The 19,739-nt window shown below is 35.9% G+C and overlaps 3 protein-coding genes across 4 annotated transcripts in view; 1 reads left to right on the plus strand and 2 right to left on the minus strand.

Annotated features, from left to right (window-relative positions):
• Positions 1–7,402, plus strand: part of LOC108730286 (venom dipeptidyl peptidase 4) — a gene marked incomplete at its 5' end in the record, with an annotated part of 26,922 nt that extends 19,520 nt beyond the window's left edge. The window contains one exon of the mRNA XM_018459872.1: positions 7,204–7,402. Within this exon, the coding sequence (XP_018315374.1) occupies positions 7,204–7,402 (199 nt within the window). The remainder of the gene's footprint in view (positions 1–7,203) is intronic.
• Positions 7,403–12,310: 4,908 nt separating this feature from the next.
• Positions 12,311–14,472, minus strand: LOC108730288 (uncharacterized). 2 transcript variants are annotated; one of them, XM_018459875.1, is made up of 4 exons: positions 14,350–14,472; positions 14,244–14,292; positions 13,641–13,931; positions 12,311–13,194 (listed from the first exon to the last, which is right to left on the minus strand). In XM_018459875.1, exons 1-4 carry the CDS (start codon positions 14,429–14,431, stop codon positions 13,119–13,121), a joined length of 498 nt encoding a protein of 165 aa, XP_018315377.1. In that variant the 5' UTR covers positions 14,432–14,472; the 3' UTR covers positions 12,311–13,118. The 2 variants fall into 2 exon arrangements, with proteins under 2 accessions (XP_018315377.1, XP_018315376.1); XM_018459874.1 differs by having other exon boundaries at positions 14,244–14,472.
• On the minus strand, positions 14,431–15,030 carry LOC108730287 (THAP domain-containing protein 1). Its single transcript, XM_018459873.1, has 3 exons — positions 14,883–15,030; positions 14,504–14,778; positions 14,431–14,463 (listed from the first exon to the last, which is right to left on the minus strand). Exons 1-3 carry the CDS (start codon positions 15,028–15,030, stop codon positions 14,431–14,433), a joined length of 456 nt encoding a protein of 151 aa, XP_018315375.1.
• Positions 15,031–19,739: the final 4,709 nt, after the last annotated feature.

A 19,739-nucleotide genomic window follows, 5' to 3' on the forward strand; every position in this document is an offset into this window, starting at 1 on the left:
CGGAAGAGCCATTGCATTAGATATTGAGAGCGTGAGCTCGGCGAGTCGCGAGTACTTCGCGCGTACGTACTACTGGTGTGCGTGCGTGTGTGCTTGTGTGTGTGCTTGGATGTGTGAACGTATGTGAGAGTGGTTACCGTTGTGGTGTGTCCGTCCTCTACTCAGTAAACTAGTGTGTCACGTTGGCGTGTGAGAATCTGTGATTGGATAGTAGGGCTTTAGCGTCTGCATGCGATTCACCAATTGCGATATCTTAATCGATTCCACAACGCAACCATTGTACGTCACTTCTTTATTATTTTTCTCTGCCTACTAGCGATTTTTCCTTCTTTATTTCAATGTTTTCTCTCTCTGTATTTGCTTTCGCCTCGGCATAGTAAACACGCTTATCATTTATACCTTGATGCCGATTGTGTTACTCACTCCTATCCAGTAATATCCCGTCCATTCTCCTAAACTGGCCCTTATTTGCACACCCCGCCCCTTTGCCGTTCGGTAGAGCTAACCCGCCCTCGCGCGAGCGAGAGTTTGCTCTCGGTTTTGTGATATTTATCGTGGAGCTTCGCGGTTTTAGCGTGGTTTGCGTCTACGTTCGTGGAATTGACGTCGCCCTGGAGCACGTCTGGCGTCCAACTCTGTCGCGACCTACGATTCTCGCTCGACCACGTGAGGTATATTTTCTCGTACGAGGGCCGTCATCTTCCCTCCGTTCCGATTGATCCGCCGTTTCCTGAGTGCGCTCCCGCCCGTACTCTTACTCGACGTCAGGAAAAGGCGTGACAAGCCATTTATCTTGATAGTTTTCTTTGGGCATTAACATTCAATTTGGTGTAACCTTCAGTTAACGATCTGAAATTACACCCAAATTTGAGTGTTTTTTTAAGTGTTCAACACCCAAATTTGAGCGCTCTTTTTGAGCGTTTAACGTCTAAAATTGAAGGTTTTTTTTCAAAGGGTTAAACAAAGCAAGTCAAACATTTTTTCAACAATGGACAAAAAGGAGATTCGTGCAGTGATAAAACACTATTTTCTGAAAGGGAAAACAGCTACGCAGATTCAAGCAGAGTTGCAGGAGGTTCATGGTACATCTACTCCTTTATTATCAACCAACAGTTTTTGGGTAAACAAACTTAAACGTGGTCGTACCAACACCGATGATGAAGCATGCAGTGGACGCCCGAAAACTGCTACCAACGAAGAAATGGTCAATAAAGTGCTTGATTATGAGTGACCGCCGTTTGAAGTTGCGTGAGATAGTAGGGATGGTAGCCATCTCAGAAGAACGAGTATTTCATATCCTGCATGAAATATTGGGCATGAGAAAGCTGACGTCGCGATGGGTGCCGCGTTTGCTTACGGTGGAGAATAAACGCGTGCGTATGACCATCTCTAAAGAGTGTTTGGATCGGTTTAAGCGCAATCCACGAGAATTTTTTCGTCAATATGTGACCATGGACGAAACATGGATTCACCATTACACACCCGAAACCAAACAACAGTCGAAGCAATGGATTTTGTCTGGTGAAGCTTTGTCTGGTGAACCGGCCCCGAAGAAAGCCAAGTCAGTTCCATCAGCTGGCAAGGTCATGGTCACCATTTTTTGGGATTGTAAAGACCCATCCACATCAACTACTTAGAAAAGGAAAAAACGATTACGGGAAAATACTACGCCGACTTGCTGGGCCGTTTCGACAAAGAATTGAAGGAAAAACCCCCTCATTTGCCAAGAAAAAAGTGTTGTTCCACCACGATAACGCACCATCCAATTCATCTGCAATTGCTACCGCAAAATTGATCGAATTACGATACGAATTGCTGCCCCATCCATCGTACTATCCAGATTTAGCCCCATGCGACTTCTTTTTGTTCCCAAACCTGAAGATTTGACTCGGAAGAAAGAAATTCGCGTCGAATGAGAAGGTCATCGCCGCCACGAACGCCTATTTTGCAGAGTTTCAGCCATCGTACTTTTTGGACGGCTTGAAGAAATTGGAGCACCGCTGGACAAAGTGTATTGAATTAAAGGGAGATTATATTGAAAAATAAAATGAAACTTTTCCGAAAAAATGTTGTTTTCTTTCCGACTTAAGAAACTTTTCAAGTTGCCCTCGTATGATAGAAGTTACGTTACAATTATAAAAAATCGTACATCTAACAAGAAAAGGGACACAACTGTCCCCCTCCGATTTTAATGAGCTTTTAATATGTTATTGTCCAGATAAAAATAAGCGACACGTATTTTTTTATACATACCCATACGCACTTTTAGGGGGTGAAACATTCTTTAGAAGAAAATCGGTTTTTCTCTTTCGAAGCGAATATCACCAGAACTGCAAGAGATAGAAAAAATTTTTATAATGAAAATTGAATGGCTTCAAGAGTACTTTAAAACTATTATATAAAAAAATTTTTTTAATTATTTATTCGTAACAATTATTTATTTATAAAGAAAAAATTTTTTTTCTTTATAATTATATTTCTAAAGTACTCATAATGCCATTGTAATCATAATGCGTATGGGCACGTATAAAAAAATACGTGTCGCTTATTTTTGTCTGGAGAATAACATATTAAAAGCTTATTAAAATCGGAGGGGGACAGTTGCGTCCCTTTCCTTGTAAATAAATATTTTTATTCTTAAAGTTTTTGTTTTAAAATCGTGTATAATTGTCTGAGATATTTTATTTCCATTTAAATAGTAAGTGTAGTTCTTACTTAATAAAGTCCAACATATAGTTTTTGTTTATCTGTCTTTGTTATTGTATACTGTTAATGTTTTTAAAAAATGAACGGATGGGGCTAGTAGGCTAACCACAACGCGGGGCTATATGATTAATTTAGTGACGATTCTGATAGTATCTACTCTCAAACTTCTTGGAATAAAATCTTACTCTAAAAGAATGAAAATACAGTCAGCTTTGAAAAAGAGTGAAAATATTTCACTTCTTGGAAAAGAGGATCAATATTTCATTCCTTTAAAGATGTTTTACCTCAGTGGTAAATTATAAGTTTAGTTCCCTTACGTCCAATCTCGATAAATTAGGCTTATTCGACGTGTTTTTGTACGAAATGAACGAATTTAGCAAAAAGAAGCATTATTCTGCCTTGCGAATCGAAATATTAATTGTTAAAGTTTATTTAGAAAATCTGTCATTCGCTACGCCCTGGTAAAAACGTTAATAGAGAACGATAGAAAAATCTTATCGTTTCGAATATGAAATTTGGTTCGTAAATTCACTAATTTGAATCAGATCTTATAGGAATCTTGTACAAATCTTATAAAATCCGATAAAACACTATAGGATTCATATCCGGTCAATCGTGATGTTCGCGAGGTCAACGATAGAAAATGATATAAACTTTTAGAAAACGATACAAATTGATAGAAACCCTATCATTCTCAATCGTTCTCTATCAACTTTTTTTACCAAGGCGTAGGCCAAGGCGATGTCATTCTGTTCCATAAATAGTTATATTTTCACTCTTTTTGAGATTTCACTCAAAAAAATTTAGAGAGAATTCTTTTTTATTTTAAATGCATTTATTTATTTTAATGCAATAATATTTATATAATAATAGTAGTTTTAATGAATTTTATTAATAAATGCAATAATAATTAAATTACATGTATAAGAAATCTTTCATGCATGAATATCTGTAAATATGTATAAACATACATAATATAGTAAATTATACATGTTTATAAACATTTATACATAAACATTTATAAATATTCATAAACATATATAATTATATATGAAATATGTCCATATATGTTCATATAATCCTTTTTTTTTTTGTAAAATTACTTTTAAGTTTAATAGAAATACTTATAATAATGTGATGATATTAAGAATAGTTAACAGAATAATTTTGTGAACATGTGGGCACATTCTAAATGCATAAAGAATAACTTATCGTATTATGTTTGTTATAACTATAAACTTCGGATAACGATTCAGATTAGATAAATTGTTATTTAGTACAAAGTTATACATTTTTATAAAAGTTTTGATAATATGTAGCCAAAGATGTACCTTAAAATATACATTAATCTTCATTTTAATAATGTTAGTCAAATTATCCCATACCATCAGTCATTTTACCCCGGTCCCGGGGCTAGTTAAATCAGATGGAATGCATTAGAAAAATGCATTTTTTTTATATTAATTATCAGTTTTTTCTTATTATTAAAATATTATTAGATAGTCAAATGTATGTAGTAACTGGCATAGAATTCATTTTTTCGATAAGTCTCTTAATTCCGTCTGCAAAAATTCAAAACTGAAAAATGAGCCTACTAGCCCCGATCTCCCCTATATTTTCTCATATTATATTTATCATATGAAATAGGCAAGTACATTATTTTTTTATTTCTTACGTTTTTCCCCTAACTTCATAAGGTTCCCAATCTACATTGCGATTGGTAAGATATTTTGTTTTGCGTGTTAATATTTGTAAAGTAAACATTATTGAGCCATTCAAATCTCACAAAGTCTCGAGACTATTATTGATTTATTAGACACGGGCGTTTTTCGTATGCATGGGCGAATAGGTATGCATGGTCGTTAAATTTATTATGAGCATGTTCATTATTCCTCATCGTCAGTCTCATCGTACACTGAAAAAAAGAGTCTGGCGAGGAGTCAACCACTATGGTAATCAGTGTACATTTCTTTAGAAATATATTGTGGCAGTACAGTAATAAGACAGGCAATGCTAGCAGTCTAGTAGCAATATCAGCAACACACTAGCAATATGCTAGCAATATATAGCAATACATTAACAATACTTGGCAATATTGTGCGCAATAGGTGGCAATACATAGGAAAACAATACTAACAATACAATAGCAATGCTAGCAAAAGTATTGTTTGCCATAATTAGTAAGTGTTGTATTGCCATAATTAGCAACCACTGTACATTTTTTTAATAGTGGTTAACCCTTTCAGAGTCTGGTAATAGCTACTGAATGTGAAATAATGCCAATCAAATGTTTGATTAATATAACTAAAAATAATGTTACTTTTATACAAATATTTAATAAGTATTACCAAATTAATACCATTTGATAATACTTACTAAATATTTGTAAAAGTAACATTATTTTTGGTTATATTAACCAAACATTTGATTGACATTTGTTCTAATAAAATACTAATAAAATTATATATATATATATCAACCTTTCATTTCTGCATAATTTCTTACAAAAAATTTCCTGCTCATATTATCTCTAAGGATATTCATATTATCCTACCCAGGAGGTAATATGAGCACTGGGCGGGAAATAAGAACACCTGTCACGATTCCAACATTTGCATTAAAATAATTAATTTCATTACTAAAATACATAAAACATTAACAAATGGTATACACAAAATTTTTTTATTCTTCAGTATGCTAGAATACTAGATATATCAAAACGTTTCCTTAACTCTTTCAAACTTTTTGTAATTCATTTTTTGCATTTCTCAAGTATTATATTATATAATAATTAAAATTTAATTTTGTTGCAAATTTTTGCGGTTTTACTTCGATAAAATGTTCATAAGTGCAGAGAAATGTATGTTTTCGGTTAATTTTTTTGTTTTATTGTTTATATTAACAAACAAAGCGTAAAAAATAGGTTATTTAAAAAAAAAAATTCATATTGTGTATGTGTGTATGTGAAGGCAAAAAGTTACTTGACTAGGATGAAACTCGGAGGTTTTCGGGGTCACTGATTACGAATCTGACCTTAGATTTTCAAAATTCAAAATGGCAGATCCAATATGTGTAAAAATAGATTACAGAGGGTAAAAAAAATAAAGTTCATGTGCGGGAGATGCGAGTATGGTATTCCTACGTATTTTAGCCTCTGAACACGAATATGGTCATAGTTTTGCCCTAACACTAATTGTTAGTGTTTCTGAGATTATAAGAATTCCTGATGTGATGGGCAAAACTATGACCATATTCATGTTCAGAGGCTAAAATACGTAGGAATACCATACTCGCATCTCCCGCACATGAACTTTATTTTTTTTACCCTCTGTAATCTATTTTTACACATATTGGATCTGCCATTTTGAATTTTGAAAATCTGAGGTCAGATTCATAATCAGCGACCCCGAGTACTAAGTTTTATTGAAATCAAGCAGTTTTTCGCTTTTTTGTCCGTCATATTGGATCCGCCATTTTGAATTTTGAAAATCTGTTGTCAGATTCGTAATCAGCGACCACGAAAACTCCCGAGTACCTAATTTCGTTCCGATCAAGTAACGTTTTGCTTTTCGGTTCGCCATATTGGATTCGCCATTTTGAATTTCGAAAATCTGAGGTCATATTCGTAATCAGCGACCCCGAAAACCCCCGAGTAACAAATTTCAATTGAATTCTACGTAAAGAAAAATGTATGCTTCAAAGGGTTAAGATCCTCATAATACCCCATCCTACTCTATTTACTAAATGATGAAATTAGGATTTTTTACATAGAAGGCCCATTGGCCAAATATATTGCAAGCATCTAAAGTCTAAATTAATTTAATTATCGAAATCATATCGCGTTTATACATATCATCTCATTTCTATTATTTTGAAATGCGTTAATAATTTTATAACTATTACATGTAATAAATATATGTTATTATTAATATTCTTTATTTATAAACATCTAATAAATGAGGTAATTAACCCTGTATCTGACAAAGTAAAATTTTATCCTTTTGTCCATACCTGAGTCTTCGAACTTCATGCAGACTTTTATACTGTTTCAAAAACTGTACAAAAATTTTTTTAAATTCTTATATGCGAAAGTTTTTCACAACGAATTTCTACTATAATGGATTGTATGTTACTTATTTTTTGCAGATTTTAATTTATCTGCCAACACATTTACAAAAAAAATCGCCTGCGTCTTTAAAGTCAAACATTACCCCTAAGGTGGAAGATTAATGTCCTCTCTCATTATACTGTTCAAAAAATTATCATACACAATTTTTAAAAAATTAGACGCCATATAAGATCAGAAATAATAACAATTGAGAAGAATATAGGTATATTATTTGCTCTGTTCTAATTTATGCAACTGTAATTCGGAATCAAATTTGCAGCACGTAAAATGAAGAAATACGTTTATACGTGAAATTAGGAATACATAATACGAGCGATGATGTATCGGCGTTCTCACAACTTGTGTCATGCAATCTATCTGCCTTTCAGGTACGGTGGCCCGGATTCGTATCAGGTGACGGAGAAATTTAACATTGATTGGGGCACGTATCTTGTAACAAACAAAAGTATTATATATGCTGCCATTGACGGTCGCGGTTCCGGATTAATGGGTAACGACATGCTGTTCGCCGGATACCGACGTCTCGGCACTGTCGAAATTGTCGATCAGATCAACGTTACCAGGTAAGACTGTTGTTGTAAAATAATTCTGATTATGAACTTTTATTTTCCAAAAAATTATTTAATATTGATAAGAAGTTAAATTAATTAAGTCTCCTGAATCAATCGTACTAAATAATAATTTTATATTTTCATATCGGAAGTTTCAAAATTTACTTTTAATATGTAAAACCACGAATCCTAATAAAAAAACACAGAAGCGCCTTCTTCCGACTTTGATATGTAGCTGTTAATATGTAGTCTAAAACAAAATAAGGAATACGTATTTTTTATGCGAACTTAGGAGGTGTAACTCTTTGACAAAAATCAGTTAATTTCTTTTAAAGTAAATATCATAGAAACAAATTCGATAAGAGATCGAAAAATGTTTTTAATAAAAGTCGAATAGTTCCAAGAGTACTTTATATTAATAGTAAAAAAATGTTCAATCATTGTTATAAAGTACTCTTGAAACCACTTAACTTTTATGAAAACTTCGACAATATCATGTTGGTTTTTAATTTGAAAGAAACAAATCGATTTTTGTCAAAGAAGAGTTTCACCTCTTAAAACTGCATACACAAGTTCGTATAATAAAAAGTCTCTTATTTTATTCTAGACTATAATATATCAATGCTCATTAAAATTAGAAGGGAACACCTCTCTCTGAATTTCTATGTAAATAAATTTATTTTATTAAATCCCTCTCAGCAAGATCAATTCTCTGCTAAACTCATTTAACGCATCTCCGTCCAGTTTTTTCTGAAGAAGGATCTAACTTATAGCGAGCATAGTCGTATTCCATATGCACATAGAGTATAAGACGCATATTACATTTATCGCATTTATGCCACGTTTACATATAGAAGACGCATTATATCGTTAATTCGAGATTGCCTCCGACACCTGGCGCCGAGATAATTCTTGACGGTGACGTTAATGAACGAACGCAGACCATCGCAGGCAGAATCTGAGGCCAGACGCGCTCGTCCCCTAGAAGTGTGGCGAACAAAGTTTTGCTTTAGGACAAACCTAATTACAGACGAGGCCTCAAAGTGACTTATCACGGCGCGATCGGAGTAATTCGCTAAGTCCTAAGTTAACTAATCTAACTCTGGCTCTCCCGACATGTCCGAGGACCGTATTTAACGAAGTTCTTTTCACGGCGTAGGCACCTGAGAGAAATAGAGGGGGAAAGAGAGCACCCCGGCGCCGTCGTAGTAACAAGAAGAAAATTGCTCGTACTTTTATCTGAATTTATCGGCTGACCCTCTTCACCGCCGTCGAGTGGCGGGCACCACGAAGAAGAGCTGCGTTTTCCTCTCGTATTTCCACTTAGCTGTCAAGAGTAATTTATCTCGATGGCGGGAAAAGGGTGAGAGGAGGGAGAGGGGAAAGAGAGGGAGGAGGGGGCCGGGACCGGTAGTGTGAGAGTTCGCCACTTATGTGACCGTCCATCTTTAAACTGAAACATCAAACTTCCGGTCGTGATGAATAATGCTCATTCTGCGCCGGTAGCGAGGTCGTACCTCGAGGTTTTACCATTTAAGGGGATCCTAAAGTCGTCTTGTTTTACCATGAATATGTTTTAGGAGAAATCTCTGAATTGGATTCATGGATTCCAAAATTTTTTTACAGAATTAAAGAACGCTCAAAAAGAAATCCAGGAAAATAAGATTTCATGAGAAAATTGGGAAAAAATTAAAAAATTCATTTTTTCTGGCAAACGTACAACTGTCACTTGAGATTAACATTTGCTTGTGTTACGTCCAGCGGACTCCCATGACTCTTTTCTTTTATGGAGATCTGGAGTCTGTCAATACACATAGACAGTTACACGTAACTAATTTTTTCTAAAGCTCAAAAGTAATAAAAATCTTTTCGTACGGAAAAATAAAGTGAAGACTCCATTATCTCCTCATAAATGTCAGCTAGGATAACATAAGAATCGGTGCACGTGCGAGATTAAGGAAACTCCGATGACATTGTCCTTGGACACCGCAATTAAGAAAATAGTAAATAATGGTAAAAATATCAGTTGAAGGCGCAAAATCGGCGCCAGGACATTTCCTAACGGTCAAGTCGCGGACGATTCTTACGAGTCCGCGACTATAAAATACAAAACTAAAACGCGATGTCCAGGAGAAGTGTTTGTTGGTCCCGTGCCGACATTGCACGTGCGTTCACTTGACGGAATGCACGTGCATTTTTTCGTGAATTTTAAGACTATAAATTTAAGGATGATACTTTCTCACAGACTCTGGACATCTTCCCTTCCTCCCCCATAACATATCTCCAAATCTCGACTAATCCGAAAGTAAGAAAAGAATCTTACTGCCTCGTTAAACAGGGAAAAATTAGTATAAATACCGCAGTTCCGCGGCCCTCAGGGAGCTTTTTCTTCTGAAAGTGAAGACCTAACTTTTGTTCGTGATTTCTCCTCTCGGCCAAGAGTCTTTTCGTCTAAGAGTTGGATTCCCCTTTCTCGCAATAAGACAATCAAGACATATCGGCATAAATTCAGTGCGGGAAGAACTAATTCACTAACCAGTAACATCAATCGGCTCGCACAACTCAACGTCAGGACTCAACCGGGAGAATCGGTCTTCAGGACCCTTCACTGCTCGCCCGCTATCACGGTCAACAGGGTCTTCTTCCACCTCCACGGTACCAACTATTCCAGAGTATAGTAAGTCACCATTTGCCATTCACTCCCCTTTTCATTTTTGTTGATTTTATTTATTAAGACACCAACACTTTTAGTGCGTTCACGGCGTTCTTCACCCCCTCGTCGCCACCCTCTCGCGAGGACAGCTCGCTCGCGCCAGGTCTCTCGCGCCAGGTCCGACTCTTAATTACCAATGAACCAAATTCGCAACAGGGCCGCCGCGATCGCATCCGCGTAATCATAAATCTAAATGACACCCCAAGTGATTACCCCTCTGAATCTTCCGCCTAACCTTCTCTCTCTCCTCCTATCGAAATATTCTACTCACCCATCTCACACCCTTCCCCCGATTCTCTATCAGACCTCTCCTTTCTCGCACCTCCAGTTCTTTCATTTCCCACCGCCGAGCCATTAGCACCCATATCTTTCGAAATACTTCCTCCTAACGACTTCACACCTCCTGAAGCTTCACCCCTTCTTTTTCACAATGTCCAACAGGTCATCCAGAACCTGCATACCACCACTCCCTCTCCCGATAACTACGTGGTAGTCCATTTAGAGGGCTCCACCCTTTCTTTCGCCGTTCCACTCATCCACCTTGTTCTTCTCTGTCCTCACGCTTTCCAACTCCACAATCCCCTTCACATGTAATTCCTTCTCCCTAAAATACAACCAAGAACATACATACACGCACACAGACACATAAGCGACAATTAAAAATAAAATCTTTAGTTTAATAAATATATATGTATATATATATAGTATATATATAAATAGTATATATATAAATGTCCTTAAAAATGTGTATCATTTTTCTTTACCATTTAATCTTTTAAGAATCTGTATTATATTAACTTATTAATCTTTTAAGATTAATATTAAGATTAATCTATGTATTTTCACCCTTTTAATTTCTTATGTTAATTATATTGTTTAATTCAAATCAGAGAGGATGTATCAAAAAATTTTCAACATCCCTCTTATGTATTTACAAGCCGTCCTCCCGCGATTGCACTCGGTCCTCTCCCCGGCTATTTGGATTGAATTTCAAAGCCGAAAAGAAGGATCAACGAGCGTACGACCATGGTATAAAGACAAGGGTATGCTCTTGCGCATATTTCAGAAAGGGCCAATCAGGGACTTTGTGCAAGCTTACGTCACACTGAGCGGAAAATTTAAACAGTGTGACTGTAGACGCGTTTCATTTAACGTTTGCAACGCTCGCGAGCATAGGTGCGTTCAGGAATTATGCTCAGATAACTCTTGGGTGCATTTTTGCTATAATATAGGGTAAGTGCGGGTAATACACCAGTGTGGGGAATATGCCACACGTTTTGTTTTACAATGATACCGATTAGCAGCGCTTGCGTTAATGACACAGAATTATGTACAATTGTGTGCTTAACGTGTTGCATAAGTATCAAGAATTTTCTCGCAACAGTATTATTTTTATGTACGCACACATATATATATATATATGTTATGTACGTATGTATGTGTGTTTTATTTATGTACGTAAGTATGTATATATTTATGTATGTATGTAATTATATGTATGTACGTATTTATGTATATACATATTTATGTATTGTAATGTAATGTAATGTACTGTCTGTAAATGTGTTATAGCGGACATAAGGAACTTAAAGAAAAATGTAGATAAAAAATAACAGCAAATGTAGATATTTAAGAGACAGGTTTTTTTATTACTAAATTTAAATGGTTACAATTGTTTATAATTATTTAAGAGACAGACTTTGTATTGGTATATTTTGATATCTTTTTTTGTTTTCGCCTATGATTTTTAGATGCGATCGTTCGGTTTATTTCGCGCACCCTAATGTACGTTCTGGTTCTAATAAGGCATAGTAAAACCTTTTGCGATATTTTAATTTTCAATTTTGGTTGTATTATTTTTGCTAATGTTTGAAATATAAAATTTTCTTTGTTCAAACTAGATCCGTGATACTTATCAAATTCAATATTCATTATATGCGCACATTGTAATAATTTGTCACTCGGATACATACATTTCCCTCGCGAAATAAATTGCAACCAATCTGAATCATACGTTGTTTCTAGTTGGCGCGTTTCAATACCCAATGTCTTGTCTTTACTTTTAAATCTAAACGCTACGTATCCGGCTATATATTTTAAACCCTCTTCATTGATAATTTCATGAACGTTGAAATCCTCTAATGCTTGTAACAACTGTTCTTCGTCACTTGAAATAATCGCGCACGGATCTAATGTTATACAATGTTCATATGAAGCTTCGCCAATACACAATTCTTCTTCTTCATAACTATAAGTTACAGTAGTGTTTTCTTCTTCAACATAGGATGAAAGTATATCCGTTAACATAGAATCATCGATATCGCAGTTAAGAGGAGATACAAAAATAGGTTCATTCGATTTGTTTTCTTGAACATTACATTCATTTGACAGTGCATATCTAGAATGTTTGCCCAATATATATCGTTTTAATCGGTATTTAAAATCTAAGGGTGTTGGGTGATCGTTCGCACACCCTATTGAACGTAAGAATGAGAACAAATTTTCTAACAAATCTTGATTAAGACGGTAAGTTATTAAATAAGTGATGGGAAAATCGGATGTACTGTATTGTTCTTGTAAGTATAATAATAGTTGTTGTAAAGAAGCGATACTGACTAAGATGCCTTTTTGAAAAGGTAATAAAGTTTTATGCTTTCCTATCCGAGTTTCGTTAATGAAAGACATCATGTTGTTTAAAATCACATTCTGTTCTTCAATATTTATACCGTACGCATTTTTCCCTGTATGTTTACCGTACTTACATTTTGCATTAAAAACATCGAACCAGTCATTACACAATCTGATAACATACGCTGCTTCCTGATATGGTAAATCCAAAAGGTAACTTTTACGGCCGCACCATTCTATCGCAGAAGCTATCGTGTTGGATAAGACTTGCGCAGCAGGAAGAACCTTCTGTCTTTCGGAACCTTGTACATTTAAGTGATACGTAGTGATTTTATGGCTAATTTTTAAATCTCCTGCATTAATGGAAAGCAACTTAAACAATATTTCCTTATCAACTATTTTCCCCTTCCAGATAAACCCTTTGTCCAGAAAATGATTCCTCAACAACTTGAGAAGATGCGGAGCATCTGCAAAAACAAATACTTTTAAGTCATTGCGTGCGGGATGTTGAAAATAAGACTTTTGGGGATGCATTCCTATTTCCAATTGTGACCATAATTTAAGATTGCCCGGACCCAAGTCACTAGTTATAGCAACCACTATATAACCAGCATCATGCAATTTTAAAATAATATTGTTGAGAGTCGTCGCATCCATTGTTTTATCAAATTCGTAATAAACAAGTTGTTTCCAAGATGCAAAAAGGCTTCTTACCATTACACACTGGCAAGTTTTATGAGGACCAATAACCTTTTCTAACTTACGATCTATCGCAATTTTGTCGTTAACATAAATTTCGTCAAACGTTAACACAACTAGTCTTTCAATATCAAGCATGCTCTTTTTTCTTGCAATCATGCAATGGAGCACAGAGAAGAGTATACCCGGTTCAACATCGATTGTACTTGCCCACCTTCTTAATGTTGAAAGGCCTGGAAGTGGTATTTGCAGAACATGCTTCATATAACGATATGCCTTTGGGCTGACACATCGCAAGGATATCGCGTGTGTAATATCTTCGGAAGACCATTTCATCTTACATAGTGAGGGATTCAATATCATCCGTATTTGTCCTTGACTGAATATTTTTCCCAGTAACTCGTACATTTTTCTTTCCACGAGTTCTTTGTCTTCTTTCGGTCTCGCTTTCTCGTACTTCTTTATCGTCTTTTTCAGTGCAGTCACCTGGAGTTCCAGATCGTGTCTGAAAGTGTAAATAATAAGTGTATATGTGTATAATAATAAGTGTATAATAATAAGTGTATAATAATATGTGTATATTATAAGTGTATAATAATAAGTGTTTATAATCGCATTGTAAGTTCGATGGTGTTCGGCATGTAGTTTAAAGAACTAAAAAGATGGATGTAAAAAAATATTATAAGTAACAAGGCTCAAGAAAAATAAATAATGATATAGAAGATCTAGCTATGATCAGTGGCCTTTATGCTTAATATATACTAAATTTATATGTGATTTGTCTACTTAATATACTTACATATTTAATATAACTTACATTTTGGAAGACATAATAGCTTCTGTACTTGTCGATGGAGTTGAGGAACCTTCGTTCGATGCTGACGGAGTCATTATTTCGTCAAATTCCACCGCAGTTGAGGAACCTTCGTTCGATGCTGACGGAGTCATTATTTCGTCTAATACCACCGCAGTTGAAGAACCTTCGTTCGATGCTGACGGAGTCATTATTTCGTCAAATTCCACCGCAGTTGAGGAACCTTCGTTCGATGCTGACGGAATCATTATTTCGTCAAATACCACCGCAGTTGAAGAACCTTCGTTCGATGCTGACGGAGTCATTATTTCGTCAAATTCCACCGCAGTTGAGGAACCTTCGTTCGATGCTGACGGAATCATTATTTCGTCTAATACCACCGCAGTTGAAGAACCTTCGTTCGATACTGTACGAAGATGTAATGTTGGGATAGCATCAGGACGTAACTTTCTAGTTTTTGAAGGAGAATAGCCCAGCAATTGTTGTTGTAAGTTCTTTGTAAAACATGCATCAGAAAAATGCTTTGAACATATCCTAGCTGAGAGAACCAAACAAAATTTATATTCTGTACAGGCTCATAATAATAAATACATTCAGAAGAAAATGTGATACAATATTACCATATAAAGATACATAACTTACAATATTTTGAAATATTTTTTTTTCCACATGCTTGATGCCACTTATTGGAAAGTACTGGATCTTTTGGGAAGGAAAAATATTTTATCTTTCCTCCAATCTTTTTGGTTTTTGCCAAATAATTTCCACATCCGTTCACGTTACACGTCATTGTAAAAAAATTCGAAAATGAAACAAGTGAACTATATTTTCTCATATGACCGAAAAACAACTGCGTACTCTGTCATTTTAGCTATAATCGCAGCCGAATACGCTACCGATCATATCCGATTCATCCAGACTCTACACGAGTATGACGTAAGCTTGGACAAAATACGGCGAAGTGGTGGGAATGCGCAGTGGTCTGACACGAAACGAGCATACCCTTGTCTTTATACCATGCGTACGACCACATCTGGCGTTAAATAAACTATATTTACCTTGAAAAGAAGGCATGCTTAAAATAATACGTTCGAATTTACCGCGTGACATATGCTTGTTGACAATTCTGATTGGCCACTCGGCATCAGTGGGCGTAAACGTGCGCACGAGCATACCCTTGTCTTTATACCATGAACATAAGTATAGTATATCTCGTTCTCGTTCTAATCATGCTATCTGTCTCAGATGGCACGCGACCCCCCTTGCGCGACACCCAACAAGCGTTACCGCTTGTTTTCTGCGTGCGAACGTTCACCGCACAGTTCGTTTCCTGATTCCGGACGATACGGATCGTCTGTCGATACGTTCTTAATTTACATTATTTCGAGCATTAAGTGCGAACCATTTCGAGTTGTCGTCGCGCATTACCGCTGTATTGCGTCAAATTACGTTCCCGGTATATGTGAACCGCGAGGGCATGCAGTACGCGAGAATGCGCGGAGTTTCCGATGATATTTGTCGATCTCGTTACCGCGCGCCATACAGTTCTTTAACGGCTGCGAGATGTTATTCAATGTCGTACCAAATGCGAATCACCTATTCACGCATCTGATCGAACGCATTAATTGTCAGATTACGTGTATCGCCTATCGCCCGCTTCGTTATATCTTCATGCGACACAACAATAAAAGTTAAATTCACCAAAACCAAAAGAGTTGTCGTTATTATACGCCGCTTTGGCGTGCGAGCCTTCCAATACAAGGTGACACCAACATCACAAACAACCCCACCACGAAACAGTTACAGTAGGAGGTATATAAGTAACGTTGACAATGACTCGATCACAAGCGTGCGATTAGCTCAGCGTAAATGTATTAGGCTACCGTTCTAGGGATCGTAGGTTCAAATTTTGCCGGCGATGCCATGCGTTTTTTAATAATTCTTAATTCTTAATGTGCCATGTATATGCCAGGCTAGTCGCCTGGCGGCGCCTTAACAGTCCGTTGGTAACGGCACGACAGTCGCTCGTCAGGGCCACTAGACAAAACGTGACGTTACTGGCGCGGCGCTTGCAAATTTGCCATGCTAGTTCCTAATATGGCAGCATGGCTCCATGCAAGAGTCATACTAGCTCCTTATCTAAATTTCTATTAGAGGGCAGTTCGGAATAAATTTACACTTTTTAAATTACTTATTCGAATATCCATAACAATGGATTTTTTTAACATTAATTTTTTAAATTAAGAAGCGCCATAACGGTCAGAACGTTAAGATGTTGAACTATTGTAAATTCATTTAAATGAATTAATGTCAGAAATGATAATTGCGTGCCGATATGGTTGTCGGACTTTCAACGCAATCAAATCTGAAAATATTAATAATCCCCCCAAATTTCCCAACTTAAAAACTGTAATAAACTTATTGCGAAAAATAATGCCTCGCCCGGGAGTCGACCCCGGATCTCTTGCATTCCGTGCGAGCGTCCTAAGCCTTTAGACTACCGAGACCTTAGCATTATTCTTCGCAATAATTGATATGTATAGAGAGTTACGCATTTCTCAGCGCGCGTGTATAAATAATAATAAGATTGAAAAACCGCTAATGTTAAACATAATGCTTTAAATTAAGAAGCGCCATAACGGTCAGAACATTAAGATGTTGAACTATTGTAAATTCATTTAAATGAATTTCTTAATTTAAAGCATTATGTTTAACATTAGCGGTCTTTCAATCTTATTATTAATTTTTTACATCCTGTAACTACAGTACCACTCAAAAGTGTATCACCTTTAGGTTTTTTTTAACGTAACTTCTTTCAAAGTGAGTCAAATGCGCTCAAATGTGTACAGTAGACATTTGGTGGTAGGTGCATTTTTTATATGATGTGTGATAAAATTTGACAAAGTACACAATGATTTTCGTAATCTTTACTGAATTTCCCCAAATCGCTCTTTTGTGCTTTCTTTGTTTTTCGTGTCACAGCTATTGTTTTTACCATCATATCTAATTTTAACAGTTAGACTATCGGTTTACATTATGGCAAGGATTCATGGTACTCGAGATTTGGATGAACGACAACAGAAAGCCATCGTAGAAGGCCACAAGCAAGGATGGACGCATAAAGGGCTTGCCCAACAATTTGGCATCTCTAAATCAACAATAACTAAATTTCTTAAGCGTTGGAGAATTCAAGGAGGTTATATTAAGAAAAAGAGAAGCGGCCGACCGCATTGCATTAATTCTGTTGTCGATCGCACCATTCTTCGTCTATCTCGCAGCGATCCACGTCTCACGTGGCACCGGATATTGTGAAGGAAAGTTGATTCCTGGACAGCCTTGTTTATTCGTACTGATCATGAAACGTCGCCAAGCTGCAGGAATGTATGGACGACGACCCGTGAAAAAGCCGTTTATTTCTGCAAAGAATCGGAATGTGCGAGTGGAGTAGGCCAAAACACATCTGAACTGGACATGTCAAGAATGGTCTGATGTCTTCTGGAGCGACGAAAGTAAGTTGATGTTATTTAGTAGTGATGGAATATCAGATATTCATCATTACCAAATAACATGTACTTACTATCGTCGCTCCAGACGACGTCAGACTCGGTCAGACCACTTGCCATAATGTAAAACAATAGTTTAACTGTTAAAACTAGATATGATGGTAAAAACAATAGCTGCGATACGAAAAACAGAGAAAACACAAAAGAGCGATTTGGGGAAAATCAGTATCTAAAGGTTACGAAAATCATTGTGTATTCTGTCAAATTTTATCATACAGCATATACAAAGTACACCTACCATCAAATGTCTACGTACAAATTTGAGCGCATTCGACTCATTTTGAAAGAAGCTCAAAAAATCTAAAGATGATACACTTGAGCGATATTGTATACAGGATGATCCAGAACAACCCAGATGTCCCTGAAAAGACGTATTCCTGATCTAATTCTAAGATGATTTTTCCTTTACAAAAATTTAGTCCAAAGCTAAGTTTTCAAATTACAAGAAGAAATAAGTAGCGTATCACGGGCCGCATAGAGGAGACTAGCAGGAGCGGCATTCACGATTAGACGCAGGCGTTTTACTCGCGCACACTGATCGGACGCATTCACACATTTATAAAAACACGTTTGTTCTCTCACTTTTCATTTCTGTCACACTACCTCTTTATCTTTCACATACTTTAAATATGCTAATTTCGTTAAATTATGAATTAGAATAATGAAATTGAAATAAATATTGAACTCTTTGATAAGGGAAGTTATCCGGATATCCAATTAGTTTTGAAAAAGTAACGGTTAGAAGTTATAATATTCTACCTCCTATTAACTAAAATGAGTGCCATTCGCTCGAAAAATTTGATATTTATTAGAAAAATGGATTTAAATTCCGCTTTAAGCGGCTCCGAAAATGGGTTTAAGGAGGTTTGCCTATTAGTCGAATATCAACTTAAATATTAAATTTTTTAATATGTTGTAGATATACTGTACACAAATAATTCCACAATTTGAATAATATTGACCGTATAGTTTTTTTTGTAATGTTATTCTAAAGTTGACCATTTTAAGCATATGGCCTTATGGGAGGCGGTCGTTCCGAAATAGATAATCACCGATTTAATACATACTCACCCGAGTTAGGACTTTGAAAAACTAGGATTTGGCAGATGAAATATCAACAATTGTGTACAAAAAAGCAAAATCGGCCTTTACCGTATGGATTTAAAGCTTTATTGTCACAAAGTTTACCTTTACCTCACGGATCGTATTAGTAGTAAGAGACTTGGCAACGCCGCAGTGCATAGCTGATACGAACTTCATAGAACCTAAAATCCATCTCTGATGTGACTGTCTATCACATCGCGAAGTGCAACGTTGCCAAATATACACTCGACCTTCCGAGTTGACAATCTTATACATTTGTTAATATTCTATACACTAATAATTTACTTATAAGGGAACCTCTCGAGGTGTCAAATTCTGATTTTAATGAAACTTTGTGAACTTGTAGCTTACATAAAGAGATGAATTTAGAAAATATAAGTTGCGGCTAAAAAACGGTTTGAAAGGGTGAAATCACAAATAAAAAAACTTGGCACCGCTAGCAAACTTGGCTTGTTCTAGCGGCGCCAAGTTTTTTTTACATTAAAATTTTTTTATTTCAATTAGATACTCTTATTTTCATGTATTTTTGTTTAAAAGTAGTCGTGTAACATCCGTATAATAATATCCGTATAGATAATCCTGATGATATACCAGAAGATCGACGAAGAATTGAATATTCTCAGTGAGTGTCCTCACCTGATTTTTTGGCTTATGGATCTTCTCGATATCGTCTTTCGTCCTTGCGACATAGTCCAGTCAATAGATGATACTACATAAAAGATAACTATCAGAATGTAAATCAATTTATGTGTATGATACAATTGTTCAGTTTCAAAGTAAACAGCTACTACACTAAATGTATATTTAATAATAAACCATAAATTTGTGTTAG

Source organism: Mycetomoellerius zeteki, unplaced genomic scaffold (genome assembly GCF_001594055.1).
Source record: "Mycetomoellerius zeteki isolate Tzet28-1 unplaced genomic scaffold, Tzet1.0 scaffold886, whole genome shotgun sequence".
Lineage (NCBI taxonomy): Eukaryota > Metazoa > Arthropoda > Insecta > Hymenoptera > Formicidae > Mycetomoellerius > Mycetomoellerius zeteki.